This window comes from Medicago truncatula, chromosome 2, assembly GCF_003473485.1.
Source record: "Medicago truncatula cultivar Jemalong A17 chromosome 2, MtrunA17r5.0-ANR, whole genome shotgun sequence".
NCBI classification, from domain to species: Eukaryota; Viridiplantae; Streptophyta; class Magnoliopsida; order Fabales; family Fabaceae; genus Medicago; species Medicago truncatula.
In genome coordinates this window covers 23,928,852-23,950,886 of record NC_053043.1, presented here as the reverse complement: position 1 = coordinate 23,950,886, position 22,035 = coordinate 23,928,852, and the positions used below count along the sequence as shown (strand labels likewise).

The following is a 22,035-nucleotide window of genomic DNA, read 5'->3' as shown; positions in this document are numbered from 1 at the left end:
AGAGAGAGAGAGAGAGAGAGAGAGAGAGAGAGAGAGAAGAAACACACAAGCAATTTATATAGGTTCCTTCCACAAATCGGAAGTCAGTCTTGTCCCCCTTGCACTTCCAAGAAAAGTTCACTATGTAATATCTGATTACAATTGCTCACTACTAAACTTAGTAAGAGACTTCAAATGCTCAAGCACAACTGCAAGAGACTTCCTATGCTCCTGAACACAATCAAGAGACTTCTATTGCTCAAGCACAACTGCAAGAGACTTCTATTGCTCAAGCACAACTGCAAGAGACTTCTTAATTCAAACAGAATCACAAGAAAAATGTTTGAGGTTGAACACTTGATATACAATCAGTGGTGTTCACAATACAAATAAGATACAGACTCTAAAGACTCTAGAATTCCTAAGATATGAGCTTTGATAAGAAATTCTAAGTGAACTTTGAGTGCAGAACAATTTCAACAGAGTTTTGGCTTAGTTAATTTTTGGTATTGTTCTTGTGAAACTCTGAGTCTTGACTCCTTTATATAGAGGTGTGAAAAAAAATGTTGAATTGCCAACACATTCAAAATAGAGTCGTTTGAAGCTTTTGATCAATCACGAATGATTCTTTGCCTGATATGGTTATTGTCCTACGAAGGATCAATTTCAAATGTATACCCATTGAGAAGAAACAATGTTGCAGGCAGAGCTGTTTTTCTTGTCTTGTAGCAGAGACAAAAAACAAAGTAGTGGAGATAGTGGTTGTACACTTCGTACAGACGTACTATGTCAACGCTCTTTGAAGAATAAGCATCCAATGCTTTCCAATCCTTCCAAAATAGTCGTTGCTATACTTTTCCAGTCTTCTGCAATCTTCAGACGAGTTTGATGACCTTGCTTCTGATGACGTCATCACTTCAGGAGCACTTTGTCTTCAGGAGCACTTTTAACTTCAGGAGCAGTTTTCTTCAGACGCTTTTAAGCTTCCCTTTTTGTTGATGTATTTGCTCTTTATTTGTTCTTCCAAGATCTTTTTAAGATGTCAAATTTTTGTCTATAGTCCTGTACACTTGAACAAATATTAGCATATCCAATTGACAATTTTTAATACTTTGTTATCATCAAAACTCTTAAGGGTTATTATTGCTAAACACATTTTGTTCCAACATATAGAACTACTCCCCACTCTACCACTGGCGAATCACCTTTTCGACTCACGTATTGGACAAAAGTGGTCATTCCCATTGAGTTAACTGAACTCACTTGGCGAACTAACGCCGACACTGACTTCCCACGCAACGCGGCTAACTTACGTGAAGAGCTCGAATTCGTTGACAAAGTCAGGAACGAAGCTGCTTTGCGAGAAATAACACTAAAACAAAAAATAGCCGCTCGCCTTAGCAAAAAGGTCATAAAACGAGAATTCGAAGTTGGCGACCTCGTCCTCCGACGGAATCAGAAGGACTTTGAAGAATTAAAGCTCGCCGCGAACTGGGAGGGACCCTACAAAGTTCGAATGAAAACCGGGACAGGAGCCTACAGACTCGAAGACCTCAACAAAGGCACAATTCCAAGAACTTGGAATGCCGAAAAAGTCAAAAGGTATTACACTTAGATGACAAAACACAACCAAAAAACTCTAGTGTATATACTTAGTTCAATACATTATACAACGAACTTCATGCTCTCCAAATAACGAGCAACTACAACGAAGGAGGAAAGTCGTGCCACTCCAAATCCAAAAACATAAAGAGCATTTAAATCAAAATACGTGATGTAATTGACATTTAAATCAAAATGATCATTAAATTCAAAAGTCAATGTTAATCCAAAATATGAAATACCAATTTTAAATGATCTAGGTTTTTGAATTTCAAAGCTGGCAATCAAAAGGCTAAATCTAAAACTCTTTCAAACAAAAAAAACTAAATCAATTTAAAAAAATAAAATAAATACATAAAATAAACACATTTGTCAAAAAATAAAATAAAATAAACACAAAATTCTAAAACTTTTTTTTTTGGTGGCCGATGTTCGAAACCCGGACCTTCCATATTTTATATATTATCCATACCAACTGAGAGAACAAAATTCTTAGACTTTAATCATACATCTCAAAATTATTGAAATAAAATAATTATTTATTACAAAATAAACTATTACTATTATTATTAAATAATTTAAAAATATGAACTCTTTAAAATAAAAATACGGATCATTATCAATTGATACGTAAGGTAATTGTCATTTAATTTAAAACGATTATTAATTTCAAAAGTCAATTTTAATCCAAATATGCAAAGCCAAATTTTACACGACTTACATACCACTTAGCATACTAAGAAAGATTTTGTTCTGATCTTTTCACTAAAAATTGAATTTATCTAATAGTCCGTTTAAATTGACTTATTTTAGAGCTTATGCAAAACAACTTATGCAAATGAATAAGGATTAATATATTATTTATAAGTTTGTTAAGGTAGTTTATGAAAAAACAAGTTATAAATATACAATTTTCGTTAGTAAGATCATCTTAATTTTTTGTATAAGTTCTTTTTCTTAAACTCAAAATAAGCTCAATCCAAACAGGCCATCAAATCAAATAAAAGATCTTTATACCAAGGTTTTGTTTAGGAGTTTAGAGAGGCGAAGAGAAGTTTTGAGGGTAAAATATATAGGAATTTTTTTTAAAATCTTTCATAATTTTTTAGAGAATGATAAATTGATTTTTGTAATTAATATATTTTTAATTTTAAAAATGGCTTAACATTGTTCATTCTCAATTGAGAAGCTCTTTCTTTGTTGAAAATTTTCATAAATGGATTTACACAAATTTGGTTCTTAAATCAGACAATAACTTTGATATTCCTCGGAATGTTCTTTGGACAACAACTTGCCATTGGTTGTGGAAGTAGAGAAATAATGAGATTAATTTGGATGATTTTAATCGGTCGAATGTCAATTTAGGTAAACTAATATACCTTCTTCAAAAAAAAAGTTTGGTGTAGTTTTCTTTTCCGGCTTATACCCTCTTTGTATCCAAAAAAAAATTAGAATTTGTAGAAAGAGACACATGAAATTCGGCCGTGAGGTAAGGATAACTAACATGGCCATAAATTATTCCATCCTAAATAGAACTTGGATTCTTTTAAGGTTTAATAGCAGTTTTGACCCCCTAACTATCAAGAAGTTGCAATTTTAGCCCTCTAACAAAACTACAAAAGGACAGTACTTAAGGGGCTGAATTGTATTTTATTTTGTTAGGGGGCCAAAATCGCAACTTTCTAATGCTTAGAGGACAAAACTGCTATTAAACATTCTTTTAAACAATTTCTTTTTTGTTGGAGTTCATCAACCAAACTTAAATTCTTTTGCCAACAATCTATATATTTCTCATCTCAACACTCCAAGAGACCATAAGTACATCCGAGACAATAAATTGCAAAATATTTAAACCATAAGAGGAAATTAAGCGTTACCAATAATTAGTTTCATATGTAAGAAATGGAAAAAAATGTTGCAATTGTTGGGGCAGGAATAAGTGGCCTACTTGCCTGCAAATATGTTCTACAGATTGGTTTTCATCCAATTGTCTACGAAGCTGATGATGACATTGGTGGAATATGGAGACATACTATTCAGTCTACCAAACTCCAAACCAAAAAACAAGATTTCCAGTTTACAGATTTTCCATGGGATTCTTCTGTAAAAGAAGATTTTCCAAGTAATCAACAAGTGCAAGATTATCTTAACTCCTATGCTCAACATTTTTCCATCATTCCATACATCAGATTCAATTCAAAAGTCATTGATATTGATTATGTTGGGGAGTCTCATGAAGAAATGAAGACATGGGAATTGTGGAGTGGTAATGGAAGTCCATTTGGTTCTAAGGGAACTTGGCATCTAACCGTAGAAGATACTAAGAATTTCACCACCGAGGTATGTATATATGAATTGTAATTTTGTGCAACTGTTTTTCTTTCTTATTTCATATTTTCTTATGCTTGGGCAACATCTTTAAGCTAACATTTTTTTTTTGTCAAGTAGCCTAGTGGCTAGAGCTCACACAATTTAATTGTTGAAAAGTGGAGTGTCCGGGGTTCGAACCTCGGCCCCTGCATATAATATGCAATATCCCTACCAACTGAGCTAAGCGTCCGTCAATTGTGTATTTGTAGCACATTTGGTTCTATTTTCACTGTTTCAATAAAAAAGAAAAGTCTATCATATTGTAATGGCGGTTACAACTATTCAAACCCAGAGTGTCGGTCCAATATGTTTTGAGGTCTAAGACAAATTTTATAATAAAGCCGTTTAAAGTAAATTAAAAAAATCAATGTATATGAAGCCTTCTTTCTAACCAACTAAGTTATTGAAACCAATATGTTTTGCAACTTTCATTTATTCAAAATTTGAAGGTCTAAAACCCTAGCTTGGGTTGCTTGGCCCCAACGACCCACAACACGTCAACACGGCATCCCTTTGATGTTTATTTGTGTATTTATTTTACACCATGCTACCTTATCAAACACCATACTATACACGCGAATAAATTTTGAAGTTTGAAAATGATTTGAAAAAGGAGAATGTTAACCGGTGCCCCCTTACTTTTGGAAATATAAAGTGACAGTTTATATTTCCAAGACAGAAGTAAGTTTTTATTAAAAAGAAATGTAATTATTACTTGATAAAAAGTTGATAAAAAGTGACAGTTTATATTTCCAAGACAGAAATTCTATTTATAGATTCCTTAACCCGTGCCCCGGGGCACCGGTTAACAAGACCCTTTGAAAAATTAATTAGCATAAGGAAAAAGTTCTCATAAAAAAAAATAAAAATGAAAAGCAACAATACATTAAACTAGTTTGAATATTTGTAAATTCAGGTTCACAAGGCTGAGTTTATCATTCTTTGCATTGGAAAGTATAGCGGCTTTCCAAATATTCCTAAGTTCCCCCTTGGAAAAGGCCCAGAAGTGTTTAAAGGTAAAGTTATGCATTCTTTGGATTACTCTGCCTTAGACAACAAGGCTGCGGCTGAAATGATAAAAAACAAGAGAGTTACAATAATAGGCTCAGGGAAATCTGCTCTTGATATTGCTGCTGAATGTGCAAATGCAAATGGTAAGAATATATTTGTCCATAATTATTGTGTACAGAGAATTCGGATCCTGATTCACTGCAATTGGAGGAATCACACAGTCACGCATTCAACTCACTCTCAACCACTTGATGCATTCATTGGTCCAAATTACTCTTTTCTTTTTTTTCCTAATTTCACACAATCTTCTCCCATTCACTACTAATAAAACAAAGAAAAACGGAACTTGAACCATTGGATGCATCAAGTGGTTGAGAGTGAGTTGAATGCGTGACTCCGTGATTCCTCCAACTGCAGTGAATCACGGTCCAGAGACTTCGTTATTTATAGTTTTCAATTTTAAATAACTACTTCAATTTACTTTTTTTTTTTTTATTCAATTTATCACCTCTATAGGAGTCACTTATCCTTGCACAATTATCCAAAGAACTACACACTGGTATCTTCCAGATTTTAACGTTGCGGGCATTAATCTTGGATACTTATATTTCAACCGTTTTGCGGAGCTTTTAGTTCACAAGCCTGGAGAATCATTCTTACTTAGCCTTGTGGCCACTTTACTTTCACCATTGGTAAGATCTATTCCTACATTCTTACAATATTGCTACAATGCTCAATATCAATTTACTCATACATATTTTTGAAATTTGATCGTTGGATAGCAAACTTAGATCTTATAGATGTTATATATAAATTTTTATGTAAATCTATAATCATTAATATGTTTGTGAGACTCACCAATCAAGGGTTTATGCGTTTTTTTTAAGGGTCGTGCTAACTTATGCCCTTAGGGTACATGTTAAGGAATCCAAAAATAGAAATATTTCATCAAATTTTGTGCTTTCTATTTAATACAAATTCAAAAATTAAATTCAATGCACACATTTCAACAAAAAATTATTATATTTGATTCTTTTTTTTTTTTGGTCTTATTATATTTGATTCTTTAATTTGTGTCTTAAGGACACAAGTTAGCTTTTTCATTTTTTTAATATCGTTAATCTTGGTGGATCTCAAAAATATATCATATTCCCTAAAAAAAAAAATATATCATATTCCTTTTCAATATACGTTAAAGTTTACATGATATAAATATATATAATCTAATAATCAAATTTAAAAAATATGTATCGAGTAAAACAATATTGAGTGATGTAACATTACATCGCTTTGTTGGTTTATTGGATATTTGCCTAGTCACTCAATCTTGTTTTATTTTTATCTTTTAGTAAATTTTTATGTATCTTGGAGTTGGATTGATTAAAATACTTTTAGACAAAATTAATTAAAATTTTAATTTATTTTGAAATCAAATAATATAAAAATGTGACATGTCATTTGAATGATTAGATTATGATTATTCGATTACATATCTATTATTATTACAATTAGAGTGCATAACCTTTTCATTTTATTAATATATATTTTACGTTTACCCACTGTGGTTGTTATATGGGATCTCAACCTAGTTGGTTGCTCCTTCCTCTATTCTATTGCTTCAGCATGCATGTCTTTATAGCTTATCTATAAAAACTTAAAATTTAATTTTAAATGTGCTCATAATTTCACCATTAATTCTTTAGAGAACGGGAATTTCAAAACTTGTTGAAACATATTTAAAATGGAAGCTGCCACTGAAGAAGTATGGGCTGGTACCCGATTACAGTTTTCTTCAAGATACCTCTACATGTCGAGCAGGGGTGCTTCCTGATCATTTTTTTGACAAAATAATAAAAGGATCCATTAATATAAAGAAATCACAAAGCTTTAGCTTCTGCAAAGAAGGTTTAACAATTAATGGAGAAGATAAGCCCCAAGAAGCAGACCTAGTTATTCTTGCCACGGGATATAAAGGTGACCAAAAACTTAGGAGCATATTCAGATCTACTATATTTCAAAATTATATCAACGAGTCAGCAGACTCAATGGTTCCCATCTACAGGTTTGTATATATGGTCCATTACTCTTATTATTTGACTTTCTTATAGGAAATGTACTCTTTATAATTTGATGTTCAGCTGAAAGATAAGTAAAGTTTGATCAAGAATTATTAGTCAAACTATGGTTTTTTTGAACGATTCGTCTGTTGGTGAAACTCATTAACTACTTGAGTTCAATCATTTGATTAATTAAATATGGGTTTAGTCATATAAATATAACATTTTTCGATTTTAATCCCGCATTTTTTGTTTGGGATCCGAAATGGTTTTAAAATGACTCATTTTTTATTTATTGAGAGAATTCATTCAGGTATAGGAAGAGTTTGAGTCTATAAGGTGGATCTTGCAAGAAAATTGTTTTGCTAATAAGCAAGACCTCCCCTTACACAAAAATGATTTTTTATGTTTTGTACTCCATTTGATTCAAAATGAATGTCCCATTAAAATAAAAATCCAAACCGTTATATCTACTTGACATTTATAATAATATAAAGGGTTAATAGTGCTTTATCCCCCTGTAATATAGGTCATTTCCGGTTTTCGTCCCTGTAAAATATATTTTTTTTGAATTTCATCCTTGAAATTTGAACATTTTTTGGTTTTGGACCTTTATGGAAAATTGCACCCCCTGTAATTTGAGCAAATATAGGTTTACCCCCCTTATAATTTGGGAAAAGTTCGGTTTACCCTCCTGTTAATTTGAGCAAATTTCGGTTTACCCCCTGCCATATCTTCGATTATGTACTGTCAAAATTCATGAAGGTCCAAAACCAAAAATCTTCAAATTACAAGGATGAAATCCAAAAAAAATATTTTACAGGGGATAAAACCGAAAATAATCTGTATTACAGGGGGATAAAACACTATTAACCCTAATATAAAAGATATCAATAACTAATAAAAATAATTTAGAAAAATAGTTATTTTATTTTTTCCAATCATTGCATTTTGAAACGAGAGAATATCGTTTTTCTTGTCCTATTTTCAGATGGTAATACTCCTTGTACTTGTCCCCGTGAGCTTAGCTCGGTTGGTAGTGATATTGCATATATAATTTATGCAGGGACCGAGGTTCGAACCCTGGACACCCCACTTCTCCACAATTAATTGTGTGAGCTCCAACCACTAGACTGCTAGAAGAAAAAAAAAATACTCCTTGTACTCTTGTATCATCTCTCTCTGCCATTAAAAAAATAAAAGGACAAGGAGTTCATTACACAAAAGCTATCGACAATGATTAAAAAAGATAATTTTGAAAATGTTAGGCATCAACAAGCAAACTAATTATTTATAAAAATTTAAATAAAATTGAAACTCATTATTAGATGCACCCACTATTTATATCATATTTATACCACATTGTATTTTATGATGTGTTAAGTTCTTGGTCAATATCTCTTCAAAAAAAAAAAGTTCTTGGTCAATATTTCATGTCAATTATAAATAGGGTTAATGGTGCTTTACCCCCTGTAATATATGTCATTTTTGGTTTTCCCCCTGTAAAATATTTTTTTTGGAATACCCCCTAATAGGTCATAAAAAAACGAATTTTTTTTTTTACAGAGGGGTAAATCAAAAAAAATATTTTATAGGGGGAAAACAAAAGATGACCTATATTACACAGGGGTAAAGCACCATTAACCCTTATAAATATTACAAAAATTAATATCTATTCTCTTAAAAGAAAATCAATTGTACTGTATCCAGGCAAACAATTCACCCTCGAATTCCACAATTGGCAATAATAGGATACGATGAGAGCTTATCAAATATTTTTTCTAATGAAATGAGATGTCAATGGCTAGCACATCTTTTGGATGAAAACATTGAACTTCCTAGCATAACAGAGATGGAAAATGATGTGAAAATGTGGGAAGAGAACAGAAAGCAACATACAAATAATTTGAATTCAAGATCATGCATTGTTACGTGTGGGATATGGTATAACGATCAGTTGTGCAAAGACATGAAATGTAACCCGAGAAGAAAGAAGAGTTTTTTTGCTGAACTATTTGAACCATATGGCCCCATTGATTACAATGGTCTTGTCCGTAAGTGAATGAATACTAATGTAAAATGATGTATATGTTGGTTAGATGGGCTCATGCTTATAAGTTACATCTTCTGTGATTGTAATGTACAAAATAAGTGGGGTGGGGAATTATCCATCAATATTACTGCAATAACATTCATAATTTGTAACAATATATATAATCCAAAACTGTAATAGAATATGTTATATTATGTCCTCGTGAGCTTAGCTCAGTTGATAGGGACAATACATAATATATGCAACCACCACCGAAAAAGAGACTATGTTATATTATATGTTATTATAAAATATATTCTATATGAAATATGGAGTTTAACTCTTTTTCTCTCCTCTTTCAGAAGATTTTCTATTTTACGAGATCACTTTGTTTCATTAATTACCTAATCTCACGTACGCGATACTTTGTGTCACTCACGAATTTTGCAAATTATTGAGAATATTTGACAATTGCAGTTTTCTGTAGAATAGTCGTATATGAGTGATATTGAGGGTTTTAATAAAGTAATTGTGTAGTAATATTTTATGAATGGTAGAAAGTTACTAAGTTCATTAGTGAGTGTGACTAAGCCCAAGAGTATATAAGAGAATAATCTTTGTCAAAAAATTAGGGTTAAAAGCTCGATTTCTGCTTTTCTCCCAGCAAGTTTCACTCTCACCAAATCAAACTGACCAAAATACCCTTGCGTTAGTTAACTAACGCATGTTGTCTTTCTCTTCTCTCTATCTCTTTACTTTATCCGCTGCATAAGACTCTGAACTCTATCAAGCTCTGAACACTGAACTTAGTTTTAAAAAAAAGAAAAAGCAAACACAATTCAACCCCCTTCTTGTGTTTTTCTCACCTTTAGTTGGTATCAGGAGCCCTGGTTTCAAGACGAGGGCGAGCGAGATCAGCCAACAAATCTCAAGACCATTTGTGTTTGATTGTTCAACTTCGTTTGGTGACTATTCTAGCGAACTATGAATATAACCGTCGAAATCCAGAAACAGGGTGAGACCCGTCGAGATTATCTTCAATGGATCAATGCAAAGGATTTAAAGGATTTAAAGGATAAAGGAAAAAGAAAAAAGAGTCTAGACTAAAGATTTAAACTAGAAATTGCATTAGAGTAAATGAATGTAAAAAAAGAGTTGGTACACAGATTCATACGCTATGGCTTGTTTACTCATTTCTTCTTTGTGTGTGTGCGGATAGTTTAAGCATGTAAGCTTTCGGTATGTTTGAATTGTGACCCGTTTTCCATAGAGGAAAATGCTACTTATACTAAGTAACTGCCTACGGACACGTTTAGGATGTAACCGCTAATAACTGCTACGGGCGTATTTGAATTCCAAATAACGCCTCTTCGACGAGAAACCGCCATTTAGCTCCTCTCTTCAATGCCAACCGTTCTTCGACGTCCTCTTCGCTTCGTCCAACCATCCTTTCGATCAGCAAATCTTCTGGTCTTCACTTCGATTGTCGAACTTGAGACTTGAGCTTGCTTCGTCCTCTTCGAAATATGGGTCAAACTTTATTGACCGCATTTATTATAGCTTGTTGAAAATATAGGCTAACAAATTGCCCCCTAAAAAATGTCTTTTTCGTTGACGTCTTCAGATAGAAAAAGAAAGAGTACATTTTTTGAACTTCATTGAGCATATTTCTCTGGTCAAAACTGACCAAACTATCAATAAGAATTTTAAAGGTGGTTGAAACCGACCTTTTAATGACGTCATCACTCCCCACTTAGTGGACCACATCCCATATTTTGGAACTGCAATCTCCCTTCATTTTAATAACTGTTCTTTATTATTCCACTTTTATTCGCAATTTGGGCTTTTTCTCCTTTATCGTGAAAAAGAACTTTGCATCTCAAACCCAAATTACTTACCAAAACCTCTTATCAAACCTCATCATGATGAACGACACTAAAGATTCGTCGCCTCGAGCAACGTCAAAACGAGGATTGCTTAATTTTTAGGTGCCAGTGTAACGCCCTAATTGTTATTTTATTATTTTTAGTCTTTTATATGATTTTAAATAACTTATGTTGATTTTGTGGTGTGGTGTATTTTATTAAACGACTATTTTTATTATTTAATAGAATAAGTGAGAATTAGGATTTAATTGGAGTTTTGGGGTTAAATGAGAATTAAGTGAATTAGGTGGGAGTTAATTAAATATTGGGAAGTTATATTTATTGAGAAAATTAGAAAATAGAAGTCAGAAGCAGTTTTCACGTACAACAGAGTTTTGGGAGAAAAACCAAGAGGAGAGCCAAGAGGGGAGAATCTGATTTTCGTAGAGCTTGTTCATCAATTCAAGGTAAGGGTGAGGCTAACTCTCAATAGTTATAGTCTATATAATTCTGATTCTGTTTTAGCAAAGGTTCTGATTAATTTTAGAATTTGGGATTAGGGTTAAAAGTTGTAGATTGATGATTAATTAACGAAAACATGTGGAATTGGTGCAAAAACTGTGTACAGACCTTCGAAGATTCATAGGTTGATGTTTAGAATCAGTTTTAAGGTTAGAACAATGGGATTGGGTGAATTTTTGAGAAAAACTGCAATCTGCCCGTACATACATTCATCGCTCGCCTCCGCGAGTAGCTTGTCTCACCTCGCGAGGGAGCCATATTCATCGCTCGCCTCGCGAGCAAGATCGCTCGCCATGACGAGTACCAGAGAAAGAAACTTTGATTTTTAAAATGTTGTTTTAGGTAGTATGGTGGATAGTTTTGAGTGCCTGGATGTTTATGGAGAGGACTGATCAAGTTTTTAGATCAAAAAGAGGATTAGGGAGCTTAAAAATGAAGATTTAGTGAGAAAAATGTCAAAACTCCCGAGAGCACCATTTTCCTGCTCGCCACGGTGAACAACTTACTCGCCATAGCGAGTAGCCTATTTTCTTGAGTTCGCCTAGCGAGCAAATGCACTTTTGGTTTTCACGCATTTTTGGTTTTCGTCTCTGTAAGATTTTTTTTTTCTAAAACAGACCTTGTATCTTCATAACATTTTGAAAAAGGTCCTTACCGTCAGCTTCTGTTAACAAAAACGCCATTGTGGCTAACGGAGGACAGGTGGCAGGCAATGAGTTGGCATATTTTGATGATCTGGCATTCGAGATGATTAGTTTGGTAAATACAGGGACTAAAATCAAAAACGAAAATTACCACAGGGATGAAATTAAAAAACGAAAACATCAAAATTTGAAATTAAAACCTAACTTTCATTCTTCTTCTTCCTCTCAAGTACCAATCTTCTTCTTCCTATCTACCACTCTCATACCTTGCGCCCTAGAACCAAAAACTTTCTCTTTCAACAATGTCTTCTAATTCCATAACTCAACCATCATCAAATGGGTTACCTATATGTGGTTGCAAAATAAGTAGAACATAGCAGCCATCTAATGTGCAGGTCTTGCTTCATCTCCCTTCTTGAACTTGTCAACATTGTCTTGATGGTTGAGTTATGGAATTAGAAGACATTGTTGAAAGAGAAAGTTTTTGGTTCTAGGGCACAAGGTATGAGAGTGATAGAGAGGAAGAAGAAGATTGGTATTTGAGAGGAAGAAGAAGAATGAAAGTTAGGTTTTAATTTCAAATTTTGATTTTTCGTTTTTTAATTTCATCCCTGTGGTAATTTTCGTTTTTGATTTTAGTCCCTGTATTTACCAAACTAATCATCTCGCATGCCAGATCATCAAAATATGCCAATTCATTGCCTGCCACCTGTCCTCCGTTAGCCACAATGGCGTTTTTGTTAACAGAAGCTGACGGCAAGGACCTTTTTCAAAATGTTATGAAGATACAAGGTTTGTTTTAGAAAAAAAAATCTTACAGGGACGAAAACCAAAAATGTGCGAACTTACAGGGACCTTTTACATATTTAAGCCAAAAACAAAATAAAAGCAATTAAACCCGTGGGTTGCCTCCCACGAAGCGCTCGTTTAAAGTCATTAGCTTGACAATCAAGAGGTTTCTCTACCCTATACCCAAGGATAACAAGCAAAAGGATAGGTATAAAAATCTCATCTCTAAACCTTTACATCCTTGCAGGTACCCTGATAATTATGACTTGGTTACATTAGGCCTTAGTGACAATGTGTTTAAATTTCTAAGACGATTAGGGTGGGTTGCTATGTTAAGACCTATGCGGGGTTATGAAAATTTCACCTATGGGTTGCTTCGCTAACGCGGGGTTCATCCACGACTCTTGGGATCAAAGTCTTAAGCCGGTTGACTATCAACCCGCCACCTTTTGGGAACATATCACCGACCTTAGGCAATTTAACACACGTTCAAACAAAGCTAGCCATATTCACAACCCGGTGCTTAGGTACCTTCAAAGGGTAATGACTTGCACTATTTGGGGTAGGACCGAATTGGGGAACACTAGGACGGATGAACTCTTCATGTCGTGGGCCATGCTTAACAACCACCTCGTTAACACATGCTTTTACTTGCTTGATTACCTTTCCCATGACGGTAATAGGTATGATAGTAGGGGAGAGATAGTTGTGGGTGGTATCATCACATACAGAGCTAGGCAATTGGGAGTGGGTGAGGACCAAGGGATTACCAAAATTGAGGGAAACAATAGGCTTAACATAGAGACCCTTATCTTTATGAACTTCATTAAGCCCCATCCACCCATGTCCTACGCACTCAAACTCAATGTGCCTATTTTGATTATACTTTCTAACCCATCTCGGACTAACACCGAGGTGGAAGAAAATTTGTTGTATGTTGTTGATAATCCCTAGGTACATGAAGAACACGATAATGAAGGCGAGGAAGATGCACATTTGCACCAAGAAGAGGAAGGTGCACAATTGTACCATGACGATGAGCACCATGACCATGATGCCGGATAAACAAATGAAAATGCAAGATGGGCATGGATGCATACCGAGGCCGAGAGGATAAGCACCAAGCAACTAAGGCAAGGTGTTGAATTGTCGGGACTAAGGAATTATGTCCTAAGGGGCAACCGCATATCCGAAGAAAATAACCAAATGCTTCGGAACATGATGCACCATTTTCACCTCTAAGGTCCTCCCTATAGAACTCAATGAAAAATGTGAGCTTTCCTCTTCCTCTCTTCTCTCACTACTCCTTCTCCTCCTCCTCCTCCTTCTTCTTCTTCTTCTTCTTCTTCTTCTTCTTCTTCTTCTTCTTCTTCTTCTTCTTCCTCCTCCTCTTCTTCTTCTTCTTCTTCTTCTTCTTTATTTCTCTTATTTTGAATCATTGAGGACAATGCTTCTCCTAAGTGTGGGGGGAGCCTAATAAAGTGTCTTTAGTCGTAGTGTTTCCAAACTCCCTTGAACTTTATTCTTTTGTTCTGTTTTATTGTGAAAGGCATGGTTAAGTAGCTTGTTTTTATTGAAAAATATCATGACACAAAAATTTTCATTGTCTCCTCTTATTTGATTGATTCTTGTACATAAAAGCAAACTCTTGTGTTTTAAGTCTTCTTGATATACCCACATCTTGTTTTAAAGTGAATAAAATTCTCCAATGAGAAAAACACAAAGTTGCTTCCCTTGAGTAAATGTATGAATATGTATTTTAAGGAAACACGTTTTAATCTTAGTGGTGCATTAACCTTTAAAGATTCTCAAAGTGCCAGTAGTATAAGTTAGTATAAGGGAGTTCATAAAAAGCCAAAAAGCCAAATAAATTCCAAGATCTCATCATTGAATCTAGATTGGGGAAGGAGGTAGGCCCTCCGACTTCCTACGTGAAGATGATTGTTATCTTAAGGAAAAACTTTAAAAAGCATCATTGAATCTAGATTGGGGAAGGGGGTAGGCCCTCCGACTTCCTACGTGAAGATGATGTTTTAAGGGATACCATTGAATCTAGATTGGGGAAGGGGGTAGGCCCTCCGACCTCCTACGTGAAGATGTTGTTCCTTAAATAAAGAACTTAAATGTGCAAATGGCAAAGAACAAAGATTCTCAAATACTCCCATCTCTCTTATATGAATTATAGAAGGAATCTTTCTTGGTTGGTTTAGTGCTAGGATTAGACCATGTTTCCTCATAATGTCTATCTTATACAGGAACAAGAAAAGGGTTGGACTTCACACACACACTCACTTGAAACTTGATCGTTGGGTTGAATAAAAATTACAAGAAATGCTTGAGTTTGTGATTAGTGTACATTTGGGATTTAAGCCCTTGAGGAGACATGTGCTTTAATTGAATTGTCATTTGATATAACTGTTTGTGCTACTATGTTTATGCCTTTTGCTTGAGGACAAGCAAAGATTCAAGTGTGGGGGAGTTTGATGAGTCATTTATAGACTATTTTAATATGCTTTTTAGTTTAGTTTTATTTAGATTTTATATGATTTTATATTAGTATTATTTCCTTTTTAGGATAGTTTACTTTAAATTGCATTTTATTATATTTCAGGAAAGAATATTGGATGGATTGAGTCTTGGAGCAAAAGAAAGGGACTTGGAGCCGATTGGACGCAAAAATATGAAGATTGAGAGACAAAATATGTCTCCCACAAGTCAGAAGCTTGGCACGGCCCGTGCTAGCCTTGGCACGGCCGTGCCACCCTCCAGAGTGCCTTTTGCTGCTTTTGCTTAGATTTTAAGCTACTCTATTTTTAGCCCAAATGTAATAGCTTAGATTTTAAGTCGATCAAATGCTATAAATAGAGTAGCCATCCATCACAAATATTCATCTTTTCTTGGAATACAATATGTGACAATTGTCTTTCTAATAAAAGTTCATTTTACTTTCTTTGTTATTTACTTTTATGTTTTCTCTCTTCTTCTCCTTGTCTACAATGAACGTCAGTGAGTAGACTTCTCTTGTCTTGGGATTGTTGGATAAGTCTAATGACATAATCCTAATCAAACCAAGCTTTAAACCTTAATCTTATGTAACCCTAATTCCTTATCTAAATTCACCGCTTTAACATGGATCAACCATTATCAAACTGTGGAAACGAAAGTGGAGGGTTTGATAATTGTTTATCCATTATTCCAAATATCAATTCATAAAACGAAAGTGGAGCTTTGATATTCTAACAAGTGAATTTAGACAAGGATTGTAAAGTCAGCGAAATAGGCTTTGCAATCTTTGAGACATATAGTTTCGATCTTCAAGGGAACTAATAACAATCAAGTCAGCGAAATAGGCTTGGTTGTTAGAGGAACCAAAATCTAATAGTAATCAAGTCAGCAAAATAGGCTTGGTTGCTAGAGGAACATAAGAGAAATTGTCTTGAGAAATTAGGTTTAACATAACATTATAAGCTTATAATTTTGGTTTGAGAAGGACTTGTTATTTAGATGAAACCAACGATCCCAAGGCTTTTATCTTTTCTTTTATTATTTACTTTCAATTAAAAAAAACCCAAACTTTTCTATCTTATAAACCTTTAGTCTAATCATTATCTAAAGTTGATTGAATTCATAACTCCCTGTCGGAACGATACTCTTTTATACTACTTCGATAAGACCGTGCACTTGCGGTTTTATCTCATCAAGTTTTTAGCGCCGCTGCCGGGGAGATAAAACCGCAAGTGCATGATGGGATAAAACCGCAAGTGCACGGTCCTATCGAAGTAGTAAAATAAGAGTATCGTTCCGACAGGGAGTTATGAATTCAATTATCTTTTAACAATGATTAGAATTAAAGTAGAAAGTTGTATTTTTATATATTTAAAGGAAAATAATAATAAAAGATAAAAGCCTTGGGATTATTGGTTCATCCTAACGACAAGTCCTTCTCAAACCAAACTATTAAACTTATAACTTTATGTTAGACCTAATTTCTCAAGACAGTTTCTCTTTTGTTCCTCTAGCAACCAAGCCTATTTCGCTGACTTGATTACTATTAGATTTTGGTTCCTCTAACAACCAAGCCTATTTCGCTGACTTGATCATTATTAGTTCCCTTGAAGATCGAAACTATATGTCTCAAAGATTGTAAAGACTATTTCGCTGCCTTTACAATCTTTGTCTAAATTCACTTGTTCGAATATCAAAGCTCCACTTTCGTTTTATGAATTGATATTTGAGATGATGGATAAACAATTATCAAACCCTCCACTTTCGTTTCCACAGTTTGATAATGGTTGATCCATGTTAAAGCGGTGAATTTAGATAAGGAATTAGGGTTACATAAGATTAAGGTTAAAGCTTGGTTTGATTAGGATTATGTCATTAGACTTATCCAACAATCCCAAGACAAGAGAAGTCTACTCACTGACGTTCATCGTAGACAAGGAGAAGAAGAGAGAAAGCATAAAAGTAAATAACAATAAAGTAAATGAACTTTTATTAGAAAACAATTGTCACATATTGCATTCCAAGAAAGATGAATATTTGTGATGGCTAGCTACTCTATTTATAGCACACATTCGACTTAAAATCTAAGCAAGTATATTGCAAGAATATTCCTCGAGAGATTGCGCGCCAAAATAGAATAGCTCAGAATCCAAGCAAAAGCAGCAAAAGGTGTTCTGGAGGGTGGCACGGCCATGCCAAGCCTAGCACGGGCCGTGCCAACATTCCGAATCTTCATATTTTTGTACCGAATCAGCTCCAAACCCCTTTCTTTTGCTCCAAGACTCAATCCATCCAATATTCGTTCCTGAAATATAATAAAATGCAATTTGTAGTAAACTGTCCTAAAAAGGAAATAATACTAATATAAAATCATATAAAATCTAAATAAAACTAAACTAAAAAGCATATTAAAATAGTATATAAATGACTCATCAAACTCCCCCACACTTGAATCTTTGCTTGTCCTCAAGCAAAAGGCATAAACATAGTAGCACCAACAGTTATATCAAATGACAATTCAATTAAAACACATGTCTCCTCAAGGGCTTAAATCTCAAATGTACACTAATCACAAACTCAAGCATTTCTTGTAATTTTTATTCAACCCAACGATCAAGTTTCAAGTGAGTGTGTGTGTGAAGTCCAACCCTTTTCTTGCTCCTGTATAAGATAGGCATTATGAGGAAACATGGTCTAATCCTAGCACTAAACCAACCAAGAAAGATTCCTTCTATAATTCATATAAGAGAGATGGGAGTATTTGAGAATCTTTGTTATTTGCCATTTGCACATTTAAGTTCTTTATTTAAGGAACAACATCTTCACGTAGGAGGTCGGAGGGCCTACCCCCTTCCCCAATCTAGATTCAATGGTATCCCTTAAAACATCATCTTCACGTAGGAAGTCGGAGGGCCTACCTCCTTCCCCAATCTAGATTCAATGATGCTTTTTAAAGTTTTTCCTTAAGATAACAATCATCTTCACGTAGGAAGTCGGAGGGCCTACCTCCTTCCCCAATCTAGATTCAATGATGAGATCTTGGAATTTTTTTGGCTTTTTGGCTTTTTATGCACTCCCTTATACTAACTTATACTACTGGCACTTTGAGAATCTTTAAAGGTTAATGCACCACTAAGATTAAAACGTGTTTCCTTAAAATACCTATTCATACATTTACTCAAGGGAAGCAACTTTGTGTTTTTCTCATTGGAGAGTTTTATTCACTTTAAAACAAGATGTGGGTATATCAAGAAGACTTAAAACACAAGAGTTTGCTTTCATGTACAAGAATCAACAAAATAAGAGGAGACAGTGAAAATTTTGTGTCATGATATTTTCAATAAAAATTAGCTACTTAACCATGCCTTTTACAATAAAACAAAACAAAAGAATAAAGTTCAAGGGAGTTTGGAAACACTACGACTAAAGACACTTTATTAGGCTCCCCCCACACTTAGGAGAAGCATTGTCCTCAATGATTCAAGATAAAAGAAAAATAAAAGAGGAGGAGAGGAAGAAGAGTGAGATAGAGATTGAAGAGATAAGGTGAAAAAGAGGAAGAGGAAAGCTCACATTTTTATTGAGGTCCATAGGGAGGGCCTTGGAGGTTGAAGTGTTGCATCATGTTCTGAAGCATTTGGTTATTTTCTTCGGATATGCGGTTGCCCCGTAGGACATTATTTCTTAGCCCGGATAATTCAACACCTTGCCTTTGTTGCTCGGTGCTTATCCTTTGTACCTCCGTTTGCATCCATGCCCATCTTTCATTGTTGTCGTTATGGTCATGGGGCTCCTCTTCATGGTGCATGTGTGCACCTTCTTCGTCACCTTGATTATGCTCTTCATGTACCTGTAATCCATCACCAACATACAACAAATTTTCCTCCACCTCGGGGTTAGTCCGAGATGGGTTAGGAAGTAGAAATAAAAGAGGTATGCGAAGTTGAAGTGCATAAGTCATGGGTGGGTGAATCTTAATGAAGTTCATAGCAACAAGGGTTTCAATATTAAGCCTATTGTTGCCCTCAATTGGATTTATCCCATCTTCCTCACCCACTCCAAACTTCCTAGCGATGAAGGTAATGATACTACCGACTACTATCTCAGCTCTATTATCAGGTCTAGCTCCTATGGAGGAAAGGTAATCAAGTAGGTAGAAACAAGTATTAACGGGATTGTTACTAAGCATTGCCCAAAGCATAAAAAGTTCATCCGTCCTAGTTGTTCCTACCTCTTTTCTACCCCAAATGGTACAAGCCATGACTCTCTGGAGGTATCTAAGTACTGGGTTGTGAATGTTACTAGCCTTATTTTTGCGAGGATTATAATGCCTTAACCCGGTAATGCGTTTCCAAAAGAGAGCGGGGTCATAGTTTTCCGACTTTAAATTTGGATTCCAAGAGTCATGGATGAACCCCGCATTTGCGAAGTCCATCTCTAAACAGAAATTTTCAAGAGACATCTCATAATCCATATTCAAAAGTCGGAAAGAGACTCTATGGTCGGGGTTGTCAAAATTCACTTTATCCTTCATAAATTCGATAGAACTTAAGAATTCATAAGTGAAATTTTTGAAACCTTGCATAGGTCTAAGCATATCAACCCATCCTAAATTTCCTAGTAAGCTAAACACGTTATCCCTTAGTCCTAGCACACTCAAAGTATAAGGATCTGGATATCGACAAGGATGCAAAGGTTTAGAGAGAAGAATTTTATACCTGTCCCTTTGCTTGGTGTCCTTGACGACTATGCCATGATTCCTGGCTTGCGTTTTCTTCTTTGATTGTGGTCCTCCGGAAGAGCTTGCTCCACCTTTCCTAGATGCCATTAATCCTTAACCTTGGTTGACCTTTTGTGTTTTGGTGAAGGTTGGGTTTTGGGAAATGTTTTTGGTGGAAAAGGTTGGTTGGGTGAATTGGTGAAGAATTTGTGGGTTTTTAGGTAGGTGAATGGGGGCTACGAATTTGATGATTTTTGGTAGGGATGGAGGAAAGTTGTTTTGGAATGGTGGGTTATGATTGGGATGGTGTTTGTGATTGATGGGGTAAAGAAACGGTGTGAATTGGTGAAGTTAGGAGGGAGATAAGGAGTTTTTGAGGTTTTGTGGTTATGGAGGTTTTAGAAAAATGGAAGGATGAGAGATGTTTGTGGTTGAGAATGGGGGATGAAGAAGATGAAAGGGGAGGTAAAACCAAACCTGGGGTCGGGCACGGCCGTGCCAATCTTAGCACGGGCCGTGCCAACTTCATGGATAATGGAATGGTTTTTGGAGGGGAAGGTCTGGCACGGCCGTGCCAGTGTGAGCACGGGCTGTGCCAAGGTTCTGGATAAATTGACTTCAAAAATTTTCCTTTTTCTCGAATCATACTCGGACAATTTCCTACAAAACAAATAAAAACAAAACAAAACAAAACAAAAGCAGTTAAATGCGTGGGTTGCCTCCCACGAAGCGCTTCTTTATAGTCATTAGCTTGACGTTCAAGAGGTTTCTCTACCCTATACCCAATCTTTCCCAAAGGGATAGCGGCGTTAACCTGGCATTCTCTCCCAAATCACACATGGCTTTCTCAATGCTTTCGGATCCTATGACACAAGGTATGGGAAATTTTTTTGGATTCTTAAGTTTAGATGACAATTTGTTTGGAAGTATTTCAATAAAAATTCTAAATTGGTCATCTAACTTGGATTTGACAAAACCTTGTGTTAATGGATTTTTAGGCTCATGAGGTGGTGAAACAAATGGCTTTTCATTTTCTCCTATAGTTTTCTCACTTTGAGGCTCATCACTTCCTATCTCTCCCTCATTGTTCTTAATTGTCACAACGGGGTCCTCTAATTGGTTACCATCCCTAAGAATAATAGAACTTATATGGCCTTTGGGGTTGGTTTCAGTTTGACCTGGAAAGATCCCGGTGGTTTGAGAGGAAGTAGTCACGTGTTGGGCCACTTGGATGTGATTTTGGCAAGAGAGTCATTCAAAAATCCTGTTTGGTTTTTAAGCTCTTGGAGTTGCTTGGATTGATTTATAACATAATTTTCCATTAAAAGTTCCAAGCTGGATTTTTGAGGGACTCTTTGGTTGTTTGCATAACTGGGTGGTGTTGCTTGTTGTCCAAAAAGATTTTGAGGGGTTTGATAAAAAAAGTGGTTGTTTCCAAACCCTCGATTATATTGAGCATAGTTTACTTGCTCAGGACTTCTAACAACACTACCTAGTTGGCAATCAATGCCAATATGGCCAAATACACCACAAACTTCACAAGGAGGTGATACAGGAGCAGGTGTGACAACACTAGTATTCATTGTATCAAATTTTTGTGTCAGTGTGTCAACCTTAGCAGTTAGATGATCAAGGGAGGAAATTTTGTACATACCTGCCTCTTTTTTAGAGGGTGAAGAAGCAGTGATGACTCTCTCACTTGTCCACTGATAGTGGTTTTGTGCCATGCCCTCGATCAAATCATATGCTGTTGTGTAAGTTTTATTCATCAAAGCTCCACCTGCAGCTGCATCAACATAGATTTTTGTGGTATACGAAAGACCATTATAAAAGGTGTGGATAATAAGCCACTTCTCTAAACCATGATGGGGGCAAAGCCTAAGCATTTCTTTGAAACGCTCCCACGCATCGTAAAGAGATTCACCATCTTTTTGAGTGT

At 35.2% G+C, this 22,035-nt stretch overlaps 1 protein-coding gene and 1 pseudogene across 2 annotated transcripts; both read left to right on the top strand.

Annotated features, from left to right (window-relative positions):
* Positions 1–3,371: 3,371 nt before the first annotated feature.
* Positions 3,372–9,330, top strand: LOC25481672 (probable flavin-containing monooxygenase 1). Of its 2 annotated transcripts, none has more exons than XM_039830133.1 (5): positions 3,372–3,921; positions 4,868–5,105; positions 5,479–5,654; positions 6,666–7,024; positions 8,707–8,899. In XM_039830133.1, the coding sequence occupies exons 1-5, from the start codon at positions 3,484–3,486 to the stop codon at positions 8,765–8,767; spliced, it is 1,272 nt and encodes a 423-aa protein (XP_039686067.1). In that variant the 5' UTR covers positions 3,372–3,483; the 3' UTR covers positions 8,768–8,899. The 2 variants fall into 2 exon arrangements, with proteins under 2 accessions (XP_039686067.1, XP_039686066.1); XM_039830132.1 differs by having other exon boundaries at positions 3,373–3,921; positions 8,730–9,330.
* A 12,623-nt stretch (positions 9,331–21,953) lies between these two features.
* Positions 21,954–22,035, top strand: LOC112416832 (uncharacterized; annotated as a pseudogene).